The sequence below is a fragment of the Mus musculus genome, chromosome 9 (genome assembly GCF_000001635.26).
Source record: "Mus musculus strain C57BL/6J chromosome 9, GRCm38.p6 C57BL/6J".
NCBI classification, from domain to species: domain Eukaryota; kingdom Metazoa; phylum Chordata; class Mammalia; order Rodentia; family Muridae; genus Mus; species Mus musculus.
The window spans coordinates 70291481-70306963 of NC_000075.6; the positions used below are offsets into that span (position 1 = coordinate 70291481).

General features: G+C 44.6%; 1 protein-coding gene and 1 long non-coding RNA gene across 3 annotated transcripts in view; one reads left to right on the forward strand and one right to left on the reverse strand.

Moving 5' to 3' along the window:
* Myo1e (myosin IE) overlaps positions 1-15483 on the forward strand; it is a 192718-nt gene that overhangs the window by 84131 nt on the left and 93104 nt on the right. For both annotated transcript variants that reach the window (NM_181072.3, XM_011242814.1), the window contains exons 3-4: positions 5787-5876; positions 10213-10307. In NM_181072.3, the coding sequence (NP_851417.2) occupies positions 5787-5876; positions 10213-10307 (185 nt within the window). The remainder of the gene's footprint in view (positions 1-5786; positions 5877-10212; positions 10308-15483) is intronic.
* Gm40531 lies at positions 273-7214 on the reverse strand. The gene is made up of 3 exons (XR_870895.3): positions 6880-7214; positions 4731-4799; positions 273-4172 (listed from the first exon to the last, which is right to left on the reverse strand). It is a non-coding gene; the product is annotated as a predicted gene, 40531 (long non-coding RNA).

The window sequence follows — 15483 nt, forward strand, 5'->3', positions numbered from 1 at the left end:
TGCTTACAATGACTTTCTAAAGTGTGTGAGGGAGGAAAGTTCTGGAATTTACAAAGAAAGGAGCTGCAGCAGCACTCTGTTGTCTGTCTGTCCATCCGTCCAGTCTAGCTGCTTGGCTGAGAGGAATTCCCGTGTGAAGCTTTTCACACTCATCTGCTCCAACTGTCTCTAGACTTCTTTTCCTCAAAGGCCACTCTCAGATGTGTTTGGCATTTTTAATCCTTCAGTTAGGAGCTCAGGCTGTCCTGCCAGAGCAGCAGTTGCCAGAGGCAGTGTGTCCTTAGTTGTTCAGAGAGATGCTTGGCTCTAGGCAGACAGGTCACAGGGAGTGGACAGCACGCTGGGTGAGACATTAGTCTTGTGACTGGAGCCAAGAGCTTGAGTTCTGGCTCAGACCGTCCCCAAATATATGGCTTTGGACAGTGGCCCCACCTCCTTCACTTTTCCGTAATATATGCAGTAAGGTTGGCTTATTGCTGCATGCTGTCATCGCATTCAATAGTACAATGCATGCTCTTAGCTTTGCCTGACATTCAACACAACATGGACTGGCCATGTGTCTCAGTTGGGAGACTAGCCCAGCTATGCTGCCCTAGCATGCCTGAAACTCTGGGTTCGATCCCTACCACCACAAAAGCCAAGTACTGCATCCGTAAGAGATGGAGTCAGAAAGATCAGCCCTTCAACAGCATCCTCAGCTACACTGGAACTTTTAGGTCAGCCAGGGATACAGGAAAACCTGTCGCAGAAAATACTCAACAGTGGGCCGGAGAGATGGCTCGGTAGTTAGAAATGTTTGTTGCTCTTCAAGAGGACCAGAGTTTCCAGCACCTACATTAGGGGACTCACTCACAACTGCTTTTGACTCCAGCTCTGGGGAATCTAATGCCCTCTTCTGGCCTTCACAGACACCCTACTACATGCACACAAGCACACATACACATAAGTAAAAGCAAATCTTTAAAAATAAGAAATAAGTACATTTTTTAAGTACATTCCCTTTACATTCCAAAAAAGATGATTTTACACTACATGTACCAAAAGGAAATTGTCTAAATCCAAAGCCCCTTATACCCGATGAACTGAACTTGATTTGTTAAATTCATTATTATTGTTAGAGGAGGAACACAAAGGCCCAGCAGTCAGAGGACAGCTTTCAGGAGTTGACTCTCTCCTGCCACCTTTACGTGGGTTACCCGGATGAAACCCCGGTCATTAGGCGTGGACCCACTGAGTCATCTCCAACAGCCCTGAATTGAGCCTCATGAAAAATTCACTGTGTTGTTCTTTTGATTTCCCATGTCATTTGTGCTGCAGGTTAGTGAGCATTCACAGAAGCCTGAGCAAACATCTGGGAACCAGTCAGTTACAGATCTGCCTGGTTCTTCTCGTTGTCTAGGAAATGAGATGCCCCTCCCCCGCCCTCCTTTTATTTGGTATCATAGCTTCATCTCTACCTGCAGTTTGAAAATTATTCTTAAGCCACACCTTCACTGTGGAAGATTATGAGTGTGGGGATAATGGCCCTGCCAGTGTCCCCAGGAGCACTCCTGAATTATGTATCAGCTGTGGGAGGCAGTGCCAAGGGACTTCCCAGGATCTCTGTCCCCACCTGGCCCTGAGCCCTCTGGGTATTAGCTGAGGTCTCCCAAGACCCGGCCAGATAGAAAAGGTGAAATTGTTTAGATACACAGTCAAGCAACTGACTTTGTTTCCTTGGAATAACTTACTTCCTGTTGGTTCTCATGCCGGTAAATTTGTGGATACTTAGTGTACAATCAGGACACATTGACCATTTTAAACCAAACCTTGTTTTTCATTGGTCCTATCAAATAATGATGTTCTCGGGGACCCTGCTGGGCAATTGGGGGAGAAATGAGAGTCCCCTTCATCCTTACCTGGGTCACTGCTCTAGGCCTAGGACAGTCTAAAAAAGGATGTTTATAGAACACACTAAAATGACACTCGCTCTGTTTTCTGCCCATACTCACCTGGGCTCTATTTCTTAGGCAGTTGAGAGCTCTGGGGGAGGAGGGAGGGTGCCTTTGACCCTATCCTCAGGGCAGCCCTTTGTCACTCCTGTGACAGTGACCAGTTTGTCCAGTATTTCCTGTGAAGGGAAGAGGCACCGTCCTCTGTGGAGGGATCATGTATGTCTTCCCTAGTTTATTTTTCCTCAGAGGAGACATTTTGCAGCCTTCACATTGGTTTTATCCTAGGACTTGTTATAGCCGTTGAACAAGAGAATCCAGAAGAAAGGCAAACCTCTCCTTTCAGTTTGGTTATTAGATTCCTACCAAATCCTTAAAAATACAAAAGACCCCACTGAGATAGATTCTATTTTATTTATTTATGTTTTTAATTTGTATGTATGGGCGTTTTCTGCATGTGTGAACCCACATGTATGCTTGATGCCTGAGGAGGGGCTTGGATCCCAGGAATTGGAGTTACAGACAGTTGTGAGCTGCAGTGTGGGTGTTGGGAATCGAACCCAGGTCCTCTGGAAGAGCAGCCCATGCTCTTAATGGCAAGGCCATCTCCCCAGCCTCTAAGATGGATTTTAGAGTAGACAAAGCCTCCTGGTTCTAAGTCAGAAGAGGCTACAGAGCCTCCCCATCCCTCTGCGTGAATCATGCACTGCTAATTTAAGGTTGGTAGATAAGCAAAACAGGGAGACCCAGTTATATGTCCATCTTGGCCACCTTTTAGCACAAGTGTGTCTGAAACATTACTCTAGGAATACCTATAATGTAAATGTTTTCATTGCTTCCTCAGTGTCTAAATTTAATGAGGTTGTCTGTATTCTTATTTGCTTCTCTGACAAGTCAACTAGCAATAGCAATGGCAGTACTTGCTAACTACAGAAAGACCACACTCACTGCATTCTCACCCAGCCGATAAGTCTCTAGCTCAGTCTGACCCTCAGCTCCCTATGTAGCTGAGGATAGCCTTGAACTTCTGATTCTGTCTCTGCCTCCTGAGTCCTAAAATCCCAGGCACGTTCCCTGTACCTGGTTTATGTTGGTACTGGGGACAGAACCCAGGATTTAATGTTGCTAGGGAAGTGCTCCTCCAGCTAAACTATACTCCTCATCTCTTGTTTCTTTTTGATCAAGAGTACGGACTCTGGAGCCAGCCTGCCTGGATGGGGACGTTGATCTGCCACGTCCTGACCTGTGTCTTTGAGCAGATTTTAAGTTTTATTTTCTTAGAGAGAGCTTGCCTAACTAGAATCATGGGATTGCTGTGTGTGTACCACATAATGTGTCTGTGTTCATTCAGTTCTGTCACCAATTATGAAGTGCTGGTGACAGTGTCATAGACATCTTTCATCTCTTAAACAATTAAGCAATTAAAAAAAATAAAACCTCATCACCTCCTTTTCTCTACTATTATCATCTTTATTTTCCAACGTGGAAGGATTTTTTGGTGTGTAACAAATGAAGTCAAAAGGCAGTCCAGTCATTCTGCTCTCTCTCTCTCTCTCTCTCTCTCTCTGTGTGTGTGTGTGTGTGTGTGTGTGAAAATTACATGACATAGCCACACCCATTTATACTGTCTATATTTTCCTAATTTCACATCTCATCGAAGGTCAAAATTGTCACCTGCATTACGATTTCAGAGATGTCAATGTGAGATGACACACGTGAGTTGAGGGACTAACAGCTGGGTGCTGATTGCCAATCATTCAGTGTTTCACTTATTTCCATAGCAAGGTTGGTAATTAAGGAGGTCTTGGTTTATCTCCATGCATTAACCACAGCTTAGAGGTATGATGTTCTGTATAATCTGCAAACAGATTTACAATAGCTAGGCTTTCAGTTTTGAAGGAAGTTATTAAATATGAAGCAAGTAAGAGTAAAATGGTGGTGGGGGATGGGTAGACACACAGATAAATAGGTAGATGCAAAATAGATGATAGATGATAGATAGATAGATAGATAGATAGATAGATAGATAGATAGACAGACAGACAGACAGACAGATAGACATTATCATCAAGTACTCAGAACACCAGCAGAAATCAGATGGGGAAGCCTCATTAAAGCAATCAGCCGGAGTTCTTGTTAGAGAGACTTCCAGGCAGGGCAGAGTGTCTTCTGGGTGAAGCATCCAAGTAAGAACAAATTGCAGCAGACAGAGAGGCATCATCAAATCGGGGTGCACAGCATCTATTAAAAATGTAACAGGAAGGTGAGGTAGCCAGCTGGAGTTCCCAATCGAGCTTCCTCCTCGTGGCTAAAGTATCTGGGGTCTCTTCCCCATGAAAGACACTTTTATATCAATAGTGACCTCTATGGAAAGCAATTTATCTGCTTGCTAGCCTCAATGGCGTGGTGATGTTACTCCTGGGCTCTCTGGCTGTTCTTCTCTCCCTTACCACACTTTATATCACCAACCCACTCTCGGACACGGGGCCTTAGAGGACACTTGACATAAACATGCTTATGTCAGAAGTCGAGTGGAGGACCCAGAGAAGCGTCTGGGCTAAACAACACATGACAACCTATAGGACTTGGGGATCGAAGCCATCTGAGCCAACTCCCTGTTATATTTCCCAGTTATAGAAATGGCTCCCTGGGAGGAACCCTCACAGTTTTATATATTTTTCTACTTAAATCTATTTATTTGTGAGTAAACTTAGTCTTAATGATCTCTTTGTAAAAATGAAGATATTTCTAATTCAATGATTAGTTGATCAACTTTGAGTGGGGTGTAGTTGTACACACCTGTAGATCCCAGTAGTTGAGAAGATACAGCAGGAAAATCACATGAATCCAAAAGATGGAGGAGATCAGCTTAAAAGACAGCAAGAGACAGTGCCTCAAAAACAAGAAAAACAACAGAAATCCAGTGGCAGGGGTGGGGGAGTGGAGCTTTTATTTATTTTTTTAATGGTTTTCTTTCCTCCGTGGGAACAATGTTTTTATTTTGTTTTCTTTGTTCAGTGATGGATTCTCAACATCTAAACATGCGTGTTGTAAACAATCAACAACAACAAATAGTTGATTGTTGAACAAAAAAGGCATTGGGCAATATAATAGCATTCCCCTCACTTGGATGCATTAAGATATCTAAAGCTGGGTTGGCGAGATAGTCCACTGGGCATGAGTGCTTGCTATGCAAGAATGTGAATGGGTAAAAATAAAAGAGATAAGACTTTGAGAATTAGAACTCTTGGTAAAACATTGGTTCTTCTCCTTTCCCCTAAGCTTCAAGGTCCCTATGTATGTATTGGTTTTTCAAGACAGGGTTTCTCTGTTTAGCCTAGAACTGTCCTAGAACTCACTCTGTAGACCAGGCTGGCCTCAAACTCAGAGGTCCTGCTTCTGCCTGCAGAGTGCAGGGATTAAAGGCGTGCGCCTCCACCGCCCAGTCTTCCTCTTGTTTGTTAAATGGAGACAAAAACATTCATCTTCTTCCCCAGCGGTACAAATTCCAGTGCATCTCATTTCAGAAGGGTGCAAACTGCCCAGGTTGTGCTGTGCAAGGTTCTATTCTCTGTCTTTTAGATCCTTGCCCTCTACAGTGCTAGACTAAAAGGAATGTGCCTTAGCTTATAATGACTCCTTTTGCAGCAGCTTGATAATGAGCCTCATTGCTGTCCCCGGGGAGGAGGAAGACCTGAGCTGATTGAATAACTGCTTCTTCTTTGTGGTGTTTACAAAGTGTGTGAGCTCGCTTCCCTTCTGGCAGTTCACTGCATGCTGGGGAACATCTGTTTATTGACTTTGAAAAACCTGTTTCTATCAAGATGAATGGACCTTAACCAGGTTGAAATTCAGACATATATAGGGTCTGTATTAATCTCTGTCAACCCATTCAAGCAAATGCCATATTTTGGAGAAAAAGAAGTCGAAATGTACCAAGGAGCGGTAAGTTATGTAGTCATTAAGTTGATGCGGTGTTTAGGGATTTTATCATTTATAAATAGTTTTTTCTTGAAGTTAGCAATACATTGGTGTTTTCTTATGAATTATTTATTGTGGAAGGTCAAGTGAGTGACATTGGTTTGTTTTTTTTGTTTTTTTTTTTTTGACAATGGATGCTGATCTTAAGCATGCAGCTCAAAGTACAGACTATCTAATGTGTGGGTTAATTGCCGCATAGAATTAATTAAGTGGGCTGTTGAACGCAGAGTTTGGGGTGGTCTTCTGGCTTCCACGTGTGCTTCAGAGTTGTAAATAATAAACGGAACCACACTGGGAGCTATGAATGTGTCGAAGCATAAGGGCCTGAGGTCATGTCCCAGAACCCTGGTCAGATGCAGCATAGCGGTACACACTTGTAATCTCAGCACTGAGAAGGTGCAGACTGGAGGGTCCCTGGGGCTGGCTGGCCAGTCTAGCCTAGTGATGAGCTAAAGGCCATCGAGAGACCCCACTCCAAAGGAGTTAAACTCCATTCCTGAGGGTAACACCCAAAGTTGTCCTCTGTCTTCCACATGAAAGCAGGCATAAACACACATATTTGTATTCACACACGCACATGTGTGTGCAAGCACGTACACACACAGACTTAAAAATATCATAGGTAAAAATAAATAAGATGCTGGGAGCTTTGAGAATTAGAACCCTCCATATACCTTGGCCATGGCTTGAAACTGAATCTCTCATTCCTTCATTTACTAATATAACTGATCTCTGTTCAAACCCACTCTATTGCCATTTTATCAGTGGATTAAAAGTAAAACCATCAATCCTTCCTAAGGTGTCTTATTCCTGTTCATCACACTCCGGGGCCCTAGACCTCTGCATCTTCTTCCCTCCCTCTCTCCCTCTCTCACAGCCGCAGCACAAGGGCCTTTATTAATCCCAGCCCCTGAAAGCCAAACAAAAGCCCACACAGATCCATCAGTTGAAGTGGAAGGCAACTTACCCACAGCAAGTGCACGCCCCATTGTCGCCAGATGAATGCTGCTGGTAGCCGGAGCCCAAGGAGGCTGCCACGAGAGAGATCTTTGATAATGCTGCTTTTATCCAGATCCAGCACAAGGACACACTGTCAGCAGAGTTCCGGGCCCTGTCCTGGTACCCAAGTCCACGATCCTGGGGCAGCTGGCATGGAGCTGGCCTGATACTCAGTAACAGTAAGGCTCCACCAAGAAGAGCTGAGACACATGGAACACACACACACACACACACACACACACACACACACACACACACGCTTCTAGATCTCTGAAGAGCCACTGTCTGCCAACCCCCTTTATGTTATTTATCTTTTCAAGAGTTCTTTGTTCAGAAATGCCATTTTTTTTAATTGTTATTTTCAGCTGGACAGTGGTGTCACATGCTTTTAATCCCAGTACTTGGGAGGCAGAGGCATGTGGATCTCTGTGTGTTCAAGGCCAGCTTGGTCTACAGTGTCAAATTCCAGGACAGCTAGAGCTACATAGTGAAACCCCATCCCCCCCCCCCAAAAAAATCTTTATTTTCATTACTCATGGTAACACTGTTGTACAGTTGGTTTTTACTGAGTACTACATACTGTATGTGCTTGCAACAATACAGTCCATATGAATTCTGTGTCACATTATCTTCCCTATTTTACAGAGGAGGAAACTGCTGTCCAGGGAGCAGTACCTGAATCTCCTGAGCTAGGAGTTAAGCTCGGGTCTTAATGACTTTGGGTTCTTGATTGAGAAGACTCAGAGGAGATGGCTACTCGATAATTCCTAGACATGTAGCTCACAGGCATGGTGAAAGGGTAGTGGGAAACCTGGCTGAACGTACAGGACTCCTGAGTTGGGTCTGTAGCTCTGTTGCCTGTTACGTACAAAGTTCTGGATCCACCCTAACCCTGAACATACCAGGCCTGGGATTCATGAGACACTGTCTGGGGCATGGAAAGCATAAGTGACCCTCAAAGACCAAGGGTATAGCTTTCATTAAGCAGTTTTGGAGCTTTAGTAGGGAAATGTTTGTGTCCTAGTTAGGGTTACTATTGCTATGATAAACACCATGACCAAAAGCAAGATGGGAAGAAAAGGCTTATTTGGCTTACACTTCCACATTGCAGTCCGTCATTGAAGGAAGTCAGGACAGGAACTCAAGCAGGCTTGGAACCTGGAGGCAGGAGCTGATGCAGAGGCCATAGAGGGGTACTGCTTACTGGCTTGCTCTCCATGGCTTGCTGAGTGTGGTTTCTTATAGAACCTAGGAACTGCCAGTCCAGGGATGACCCCACCTACCATGAGTTGAGCCATCCATCATTAATAAATAAAATGATCTACAGGCTTGCCTATGGCTCAGTCTCATGAAGGCGGTTTCTCAGTTGGAGTTCCCTCCTTTCAGATGACTCGAGCCCGTGTCAAGCTGACATAGAACTAGCTAGCACAGTGTGTCTCCTCATTTCTCTCCACTACTCAGCATTCTCTCCACTCCACCTCCTTCTGATCTCCACCTTCCTTTCTTCCTTACAATGTTCTGCTTACCCGTTTCCAAAAAGGCGTTAAACATGGCCCTATGCCAGGAATCCCTGTAGAAGCAACCCATCTAAGATCATGCGCTGAGGTCCCAGCAGGCCTGCCCATCACCACGAAGGCAGGCTTAACATACACCCTGTCAGTTCCTCCCACTCTCAATAGGTAGTTCCCTATGGGTGGGGGGACCAGCCACAGTGGGGGATGCTGGGTCTAGGACTCCTGAGAACTTTGCTTATACCCAGTGTCTCACTCTCTCTGCTGAATTCCATTTCACCATTGATGTCTGGTCTTTAGAGTTTGGCAGTAAGTAGCAATTTCTCAGCCAGCCCCCTTCAGTTCATCCCTACATAGGACATCCCTATGTAAGCAAGTTTTTTCTTATGTCTTTGTATGGCTTTATCTTTTAAAATTACTGTCCTGTCCATCTTCTCACTCACCCTGTGGGACCTTCAGAGACAGGGCAGTGTGTCACCCCGTACTTAGTCTGACAGCATCAAATCTAGCAAGCCTTATTCCCCACCCACCCCCACCCCCTCACCACACGCAGTGTTTTTATTTGTTTGCTTTGCTTTATTTATTTGTGTAAACCATGGTGTACATGTGGATGTCAGAGAACAACTTGCAGGAGCCAGTTCCCTCCTCCTTCCGTGTGGGTCCCAAGGATCAAACTCTAGTGAACCAGCTAACTGTCAATTGGCAAGTGCCTTTATTCAATGAGCCACTTCAGCCCTGACTGGAGATCAAGTCTCATGTGTAGCCCAAGCTCACCTTAAGCTCACTGTACCATGGATAATGACTGTGAACCCCTGAATATTAATTTTTAAGTTGGTCAAAGCGGGTGCCTAACAACTAAGTAAATAGGGTGGAGTCAGATGACAGAATGAGTCTCCTAGAGATGGGCCATGATTTGATAAATGGACTTTTTTTAAATTTATGTATGAGCGTCTGCCTGAATGTATGTCTGGGCACTACTCTTGTGCATGCAGTGCCGGAAGAGGCCAGAGGAGGGCATCATACTCTGGAAGTGGAGTTACACCACTCATGATTATGAGCCACGGTGTGGGTGCTGGGAACTGAACCTGAGTCCTCTGGAAGAGAAGCCAGTGTTCTTAACCACTGAGCTGTCTCTCCAGTCCCTAATTTTAAATCTGTAAATGGTTAAAGACTCTTTCCTGCACATCCAGTAGACGCTTATTGTAGTTTGTCAGCTCCAGCCCTCCCGTTTTTAGAAAAGAAACAAACTAGCCAAACCAGTTTATCTCCCGAGAGGAATCACGTCTCTTGCTGTCTTCTTGTAGAAAACTTGAAAGTTTTCCTCCTGGTCCGTACATATACCCCTCAATCCCCAATGAGATCGGAGGTTGGCAACTTGCCTTTTCAAGAAGAATAATCCTGTGGGCATTTAGAGTTCTGATCAAAGTGAGACCCAGGGTCTTGACAGGCCCTTTTCTGACAAGTATCAGAATGCCGTCAGTTGCCAAATGTCTCTAGAATTTGAAAGCAGAATGTCCTTGCGGAGACATGCCTGTGTGGAAGGGTGGTGCACCTGGGTCATGTCTGAAGGCTGAATCACAGGCATGCCTATGGAAAAGTTCTTCCAAACCCCACCTTCGATTCCCCAGGGCGTATCAGGCCATAACCAGGGACATTTCTATGAATCATTAAGTCATGAAACCTTTGCCTGTAAATGCTCTAGTCGCTCGCGCTGTGTGCCATGCTGTCTTTGGTCATTCCAATGACAAAGAAACTTACTGTGGTTTTGGTTTCTGTTTTTGCTTTTCTAGGCACAGTATGAGAACCCGCCTCATATCTATGCCCTTGCTGATAGTATGTACAGAAACATGATCATCGACAGAGAGAACCAGTGTGTCATCATCAGGTAGGAGAAGAACGCAGGGCAGCCAGCCTCCAGCCCTGAGCTATCAGAGCAGCCCTGATATTTGAGGCCACTCAGCATGTCTGAGGAACCAGCAGGAGCTGCTTGGTTTACTTTATAATTGCCCCTTGTCTAATGCCAGAGCCTAAACACTTTCAGGGGAGGAGCTCCTCAGGCCCCACCCTTCCTTGAGTCATCAGTTAATGGCTGTTGGGGGAGGGGAGGCATTTTCAATGGTGTAGCCACTGATAAATTGCCTGTGTTCCTGCAAATCTACAATGGTAGTAGAACTCATCCAGTCACTGGAAATAAAGAAACAATCAAATAAATAAATGACATGAAAGTAGAGGGGAACTAATTGGGGGCGGAAGTGATGTCAGAAGTGAGAGGCTGTGCTGGCTACTTTGTATCAATTTGACGGACTTCCTGAGGGTTCTAGAGATGGACCAGTAGGCTCGGTGCATGTGCTTTTCCACGGAGCTCTCTTCTCAGCTCAAGATAATTCTTATCACACCTTAAAAAGATCTGGGAGCCTGTGCTTAACATGTCCAGGACTCAAGGTTTGGTTCCCAGAGTTGCCGCACAAATAAAAAAAGAACCCCTGTATTATCTGATCTGCTCCATATATCCCAACGCTGGAACTGAGTTGCACATTCTTTGTTGCAGCTGGTTTGCTAGCATTTAGAATCCAAACAAAGCCCACACAATCGCCCCTGGTTGCTGTGTCTCTCACGTCTCCTAGACACTAAGTGATCTCCTTCATTCTCTGTTTTTCTTGGCATTCATTTATTAAAGAGGAGGGTTGTAGGCCCTTCCAGGCACTGGCTGACTGTATCCTGTGATGATGCCGGCCGACGCCTCCCACCATGCTCTATATTTCCTGTTGTCATAGTTACTTGTCTCCTTGCTGCACAAAATACCTGACAATAGCAATTTACGGGTTGAAATTTGGAGGTCATTTCCACCGTAAGCAATAGTCTTGTGCCAGTTTTTATCTGATGGTTTACTTTGGCTCACAGTTTTAGGGTACAGTAAGGACATGAGGCGGCTGGTCACATTGCATCTGCGGTAGGGCAAGAGGGAGATGGATTTGGGTGCTCAGCTTGCTCTCTCTCTTTATTCAGTTCAAGACCCCAGGCTGTGGGGTGGTAAGCCCGGATTCAGGGTGGGTCTTCTTGCCTTAATTAATCCAACCTAGAAACTTCTTCATGGGCATGGCCAGAGTCCTCCTAGGTGATTCTAGGTCCTATCAAGTTGACAGTTGGTGTTGATGACCTCATGTATAAATTGATAGTATGTCTCAAAGCATGGCCAGATGCAAATTCATTTTTTACAAAAACATGTTATGCAATGAACGTCATTACCGTTAGTCTCTCTCAGTGTGATGTTCAGAGTATCAATCAATCCATCCATTCCCGATTCTCATCCTTATGACCATTCCTCAAAGTTATTTTCTCATTCTGTTATTTCTTTTACATGTGATAGTTGGACATGTTTTTTATTTCATCTTAAAATATAATCTTTATGGGAAAACTGGATAAAATGCCTACTCATTGTCGTTTCTTCTCACTTTTTCAAAGTAATGAGTTGTTGCCCTGGCAACCTCTGAAGGTAGCATGTATTTATTTTCAGTATCACCTCTAACTAGTGAATTTAAACTAGCCTACTGTTTACACTGCAGTCATCTCTTAGGTGTCTCAGATAATCTCCCTTCTGCCAGTGAGGGCCCCTTGTCCAGGTCTCTGTGTCCTTGACACATCTCAGGTCCTCTTGGATCATTTTCTTGTGGCACATGGTCCAAGCTCATTTTATTTATGCCATCCCGAGACCTGGAACTGGCCCTTTCTCCAAGGGGCTCTTTGTTCAGTCGAATGAGACATGATCTTTAGACACCACTGATCCTGACACCAGCTGTCAGTGTTTCTGTCCTCCATAGTGGACAAAGCTAAGGAATTTGAATCAAAATTAAAAAAAAATCAATGAGGCATGGGTTCATTCTGTCACTTCTAGCTAGCTTTTAAGGTTATAGAGGGCTGTTTGTTTTAATTTATTATTATTATTATTTGCATGTATGAGTATTTTGTTTGAAATCTATATTTGTATACCATATGTGCAGATTGTACATATTTTAAAATATCTTTGACTTGATTTTTATATCTATTATTTGTCTCTCTGCTACTAAAATGATATTGTAAATAAAATTATTTGCCTTATACTGTATGCATTATATTTGTATATGTATAGATCTACATACATATATGTATCTAAAATAATAGCAATATTATTATAACACCAACAATAATCATGCCAATTGGTAGCAATACTGAATTCATTTTAAAATTTATTTTTGTTCTTTTGGTCTATATATCCAATATTAACAGCCAAAATATCACAGTTTAAAGATCCATTCATTTTTATTTTGTGTGTGTGAGTATTTTGCCTGTATGTATGTCTATATACCCTCTGTGTGTCTGGTCCCCATGGAGGCCAGAAGAGGGGATTGGATCCCCTTGGACTGGAGTTATCAATGGCTGTGAGAAAACAGTGGGTGCTGGGGATAGAAGCCAGGCTCTCTGCAAGAACAGCAAGTACACCTAACTGCTGAGCCATCTCCCCAGCCCCCAAATACTGGATTTTAAAAGTCAGCTAATTTAACATTCTCTATGCCCTTCATGTGTCAAGATTGTCTGCCATTAGAGTTCTTTACACTCTAAATTTTAATGGTTTAAGACTGTGAACGTTACACTTATCATTGACTTATTTTGTTTCTTTGAGGAGGAGCCTTGCTGTGTAGCCCACTCTGGGTCAAGCCTCCCCAGTACTCCTGCCTCTGCTCCTAAGTGGTGAGATTACAGCTGCAAACCATCACACCTGACTTAAGATCTCAGAATTTGGTTTTCTCTTACCACCCTCTAAAACATTTACATGGTAGCAAAATAAAAACAGTAAAGCAAGATAAGAGAAGCATTTTGAGGTAAATGCAGGTCCCTGGGGCTTCACAATGAAGTGAGATTCAATGACATTTTACTCCATGTGTCTGGAGGTAAAAGAAAATCTTTGTGTTAGTGTCTCTGGGACCATTATCCCAACCAGGGAACTAGCACTTCTCCCCCATTCTCCAGTGTCTCTAAAGCCCAGAGCTCTGTGTTCAGTCTCTCAGTGGTTGCAAACTTGTTCTTTCCTAGTGGTTTATGCAAATTGAGGGAGGGTGGCTGTATTGGTTATGAATTCTGAATTTATTTTTATCTTGCCACAGTTCCCCTATGACCAGCTTTATTTTTTCCCCTATGACATTGGCTTTCTGGTTCATCGTGCTCCTGCTGGCTGCTGGCCACCCCGTCTTACCCGGGCTATGCACGTGCTCGCCCTGTGGTCTGCCCCCAGAGCCCCTTGCCGTAGGTTCTTTTAAGAAACCACACCAGTTCTCCTGGGGGGCATCTTCTGGATTTGTCTGACTGATCCCACGTGTTCATGCTGCGCTTGTGCCTTCAACTGTCTTCTAGAAGCTGAGGGTTAAATACGAATGGTAGGGTAGATGCAGTTAAACCCTTTCAGGGGGATGCCTAGGGAGTGATGATTTTGCTTGAGTAACAGGAAATGCTCCTGTGTGACATCAATTTGAGGTCACTGGAGAGGCAGGATTGGGGAGGGTCCTTCGTTGTATTTAATGAGAGAGTTCGGTAGGAGTTTTCTGGTAGATCCCGGTGTTTCTTCTCCTTTCTTAGTCTGCTCCTCTTCTGAGTGTTTCCTGGGAAGGAAGAGGTTGGCTTTGTTACTCAAGAGCCCGTGGTTGCACCAGCTCAGGCCTCTTCCACCCTCAGATCCCCCGCCATCTTGATTCACGTGCCCAATGCGGAACCTCTGGCCCCTTCCAAGATCCACCTTCGAGGCCATTTAGATGAGGTACACTTTAATTTAGGAGATGGCAAAACCAAGAGGCAAAATTTAGGCTAAGACTCCTGTCCCCTGACAAGATGGCCCTCCCTTCTGTCTGGCTATAGTCAGTTCTCCCTGCCAGGCTCAAACATTCATGAGAACTGCTCTTGGTGCCTATGGTTACAGCTGTATTGTAGCGACAGAATCCAAAGCTGTATGGAAGAGTCAGCATTATCAGATGAGGTGGGGGGGGGGGGGGTCCAGACACAAAGGCTTGCAGTCATGGAAGGTGTACTCTTAGAGGCCTGGATGGTGTGAGCCCCTCCAAAGGGGTGTGTGTGACAGCTACTTATGGTCAGTCAGGGATACCTGCTTAAGTCTCGAAGGTCTAGAGTTTTTATCCAGGCTTCATCCCATATGCCTACAAGGCTCCTATTTGATTACAGGCTCCTACCTCTAGACTCAGTCCATGCCTTTAACCTCTACTTCCTCTGTGTGCTGCAAAGTGTCTGCCACAAATCACATTAGACAGTTTGGTGGCCTCATCCCCCCAGGCAGTCAAAGAGGGACCTGAGAGGAAGAATGTTGGGGGTCGGGGGCTTGACTTCATTCTCCAAATACAGAGGCCACATGCCCAACCTCTCTTGAGTTTATTCTTCAGTATGCAGGTTCCTTCGCTTTGAGACAGCTCCTGTAACCTCAGTAACTCGCCAGGCTCCTCTCTAGGTCTCAGTTTCTTCTCCTGATAGTAAATTGATGGAGCCAAGAAGTCATGAGTTTTCCTGACTTTGAAACTCTTTATTGTAAGCCACACATCATTGGCTAGCAGCCTCACAGTTGACCAAGCCCCCGGCTCTGATCTTGTTTTCCTGTAGATCAGGAAGATGCTCCTGGACCATTCTGTAGTCTCTTTTTATCCCTGGGTTCATGTGGAGCCCAGCACTCTGTCATCCATCTCATTTTTAATTTCCCTACGGTCTGTTTCTACATTGTAACCACATAGCTTCTGTACAGTAGTATACAATTGGTTGGTTGGGTGATGGGTCCCTCTGTAGATGGCAGACTGGGGAGCTACCAGGTAAAGTAATGTCCTGAAGGTGCCTGCACAGGGTTGTGAAATCACAAAAGACCATTCACAGAGATGACACCATTTATTAGTGGAAAGAAGATGAGATCTTTAGGGATCCAGAAACCAAGTACTGGGATGAGAGGCTGAACTGAGTTAAGATGGCAGGCATGACATTTAATAAGCCTGAGAAGGAACACAGGAACTGACAAGTTAGTGTGGGCTCCAGGCAACTAC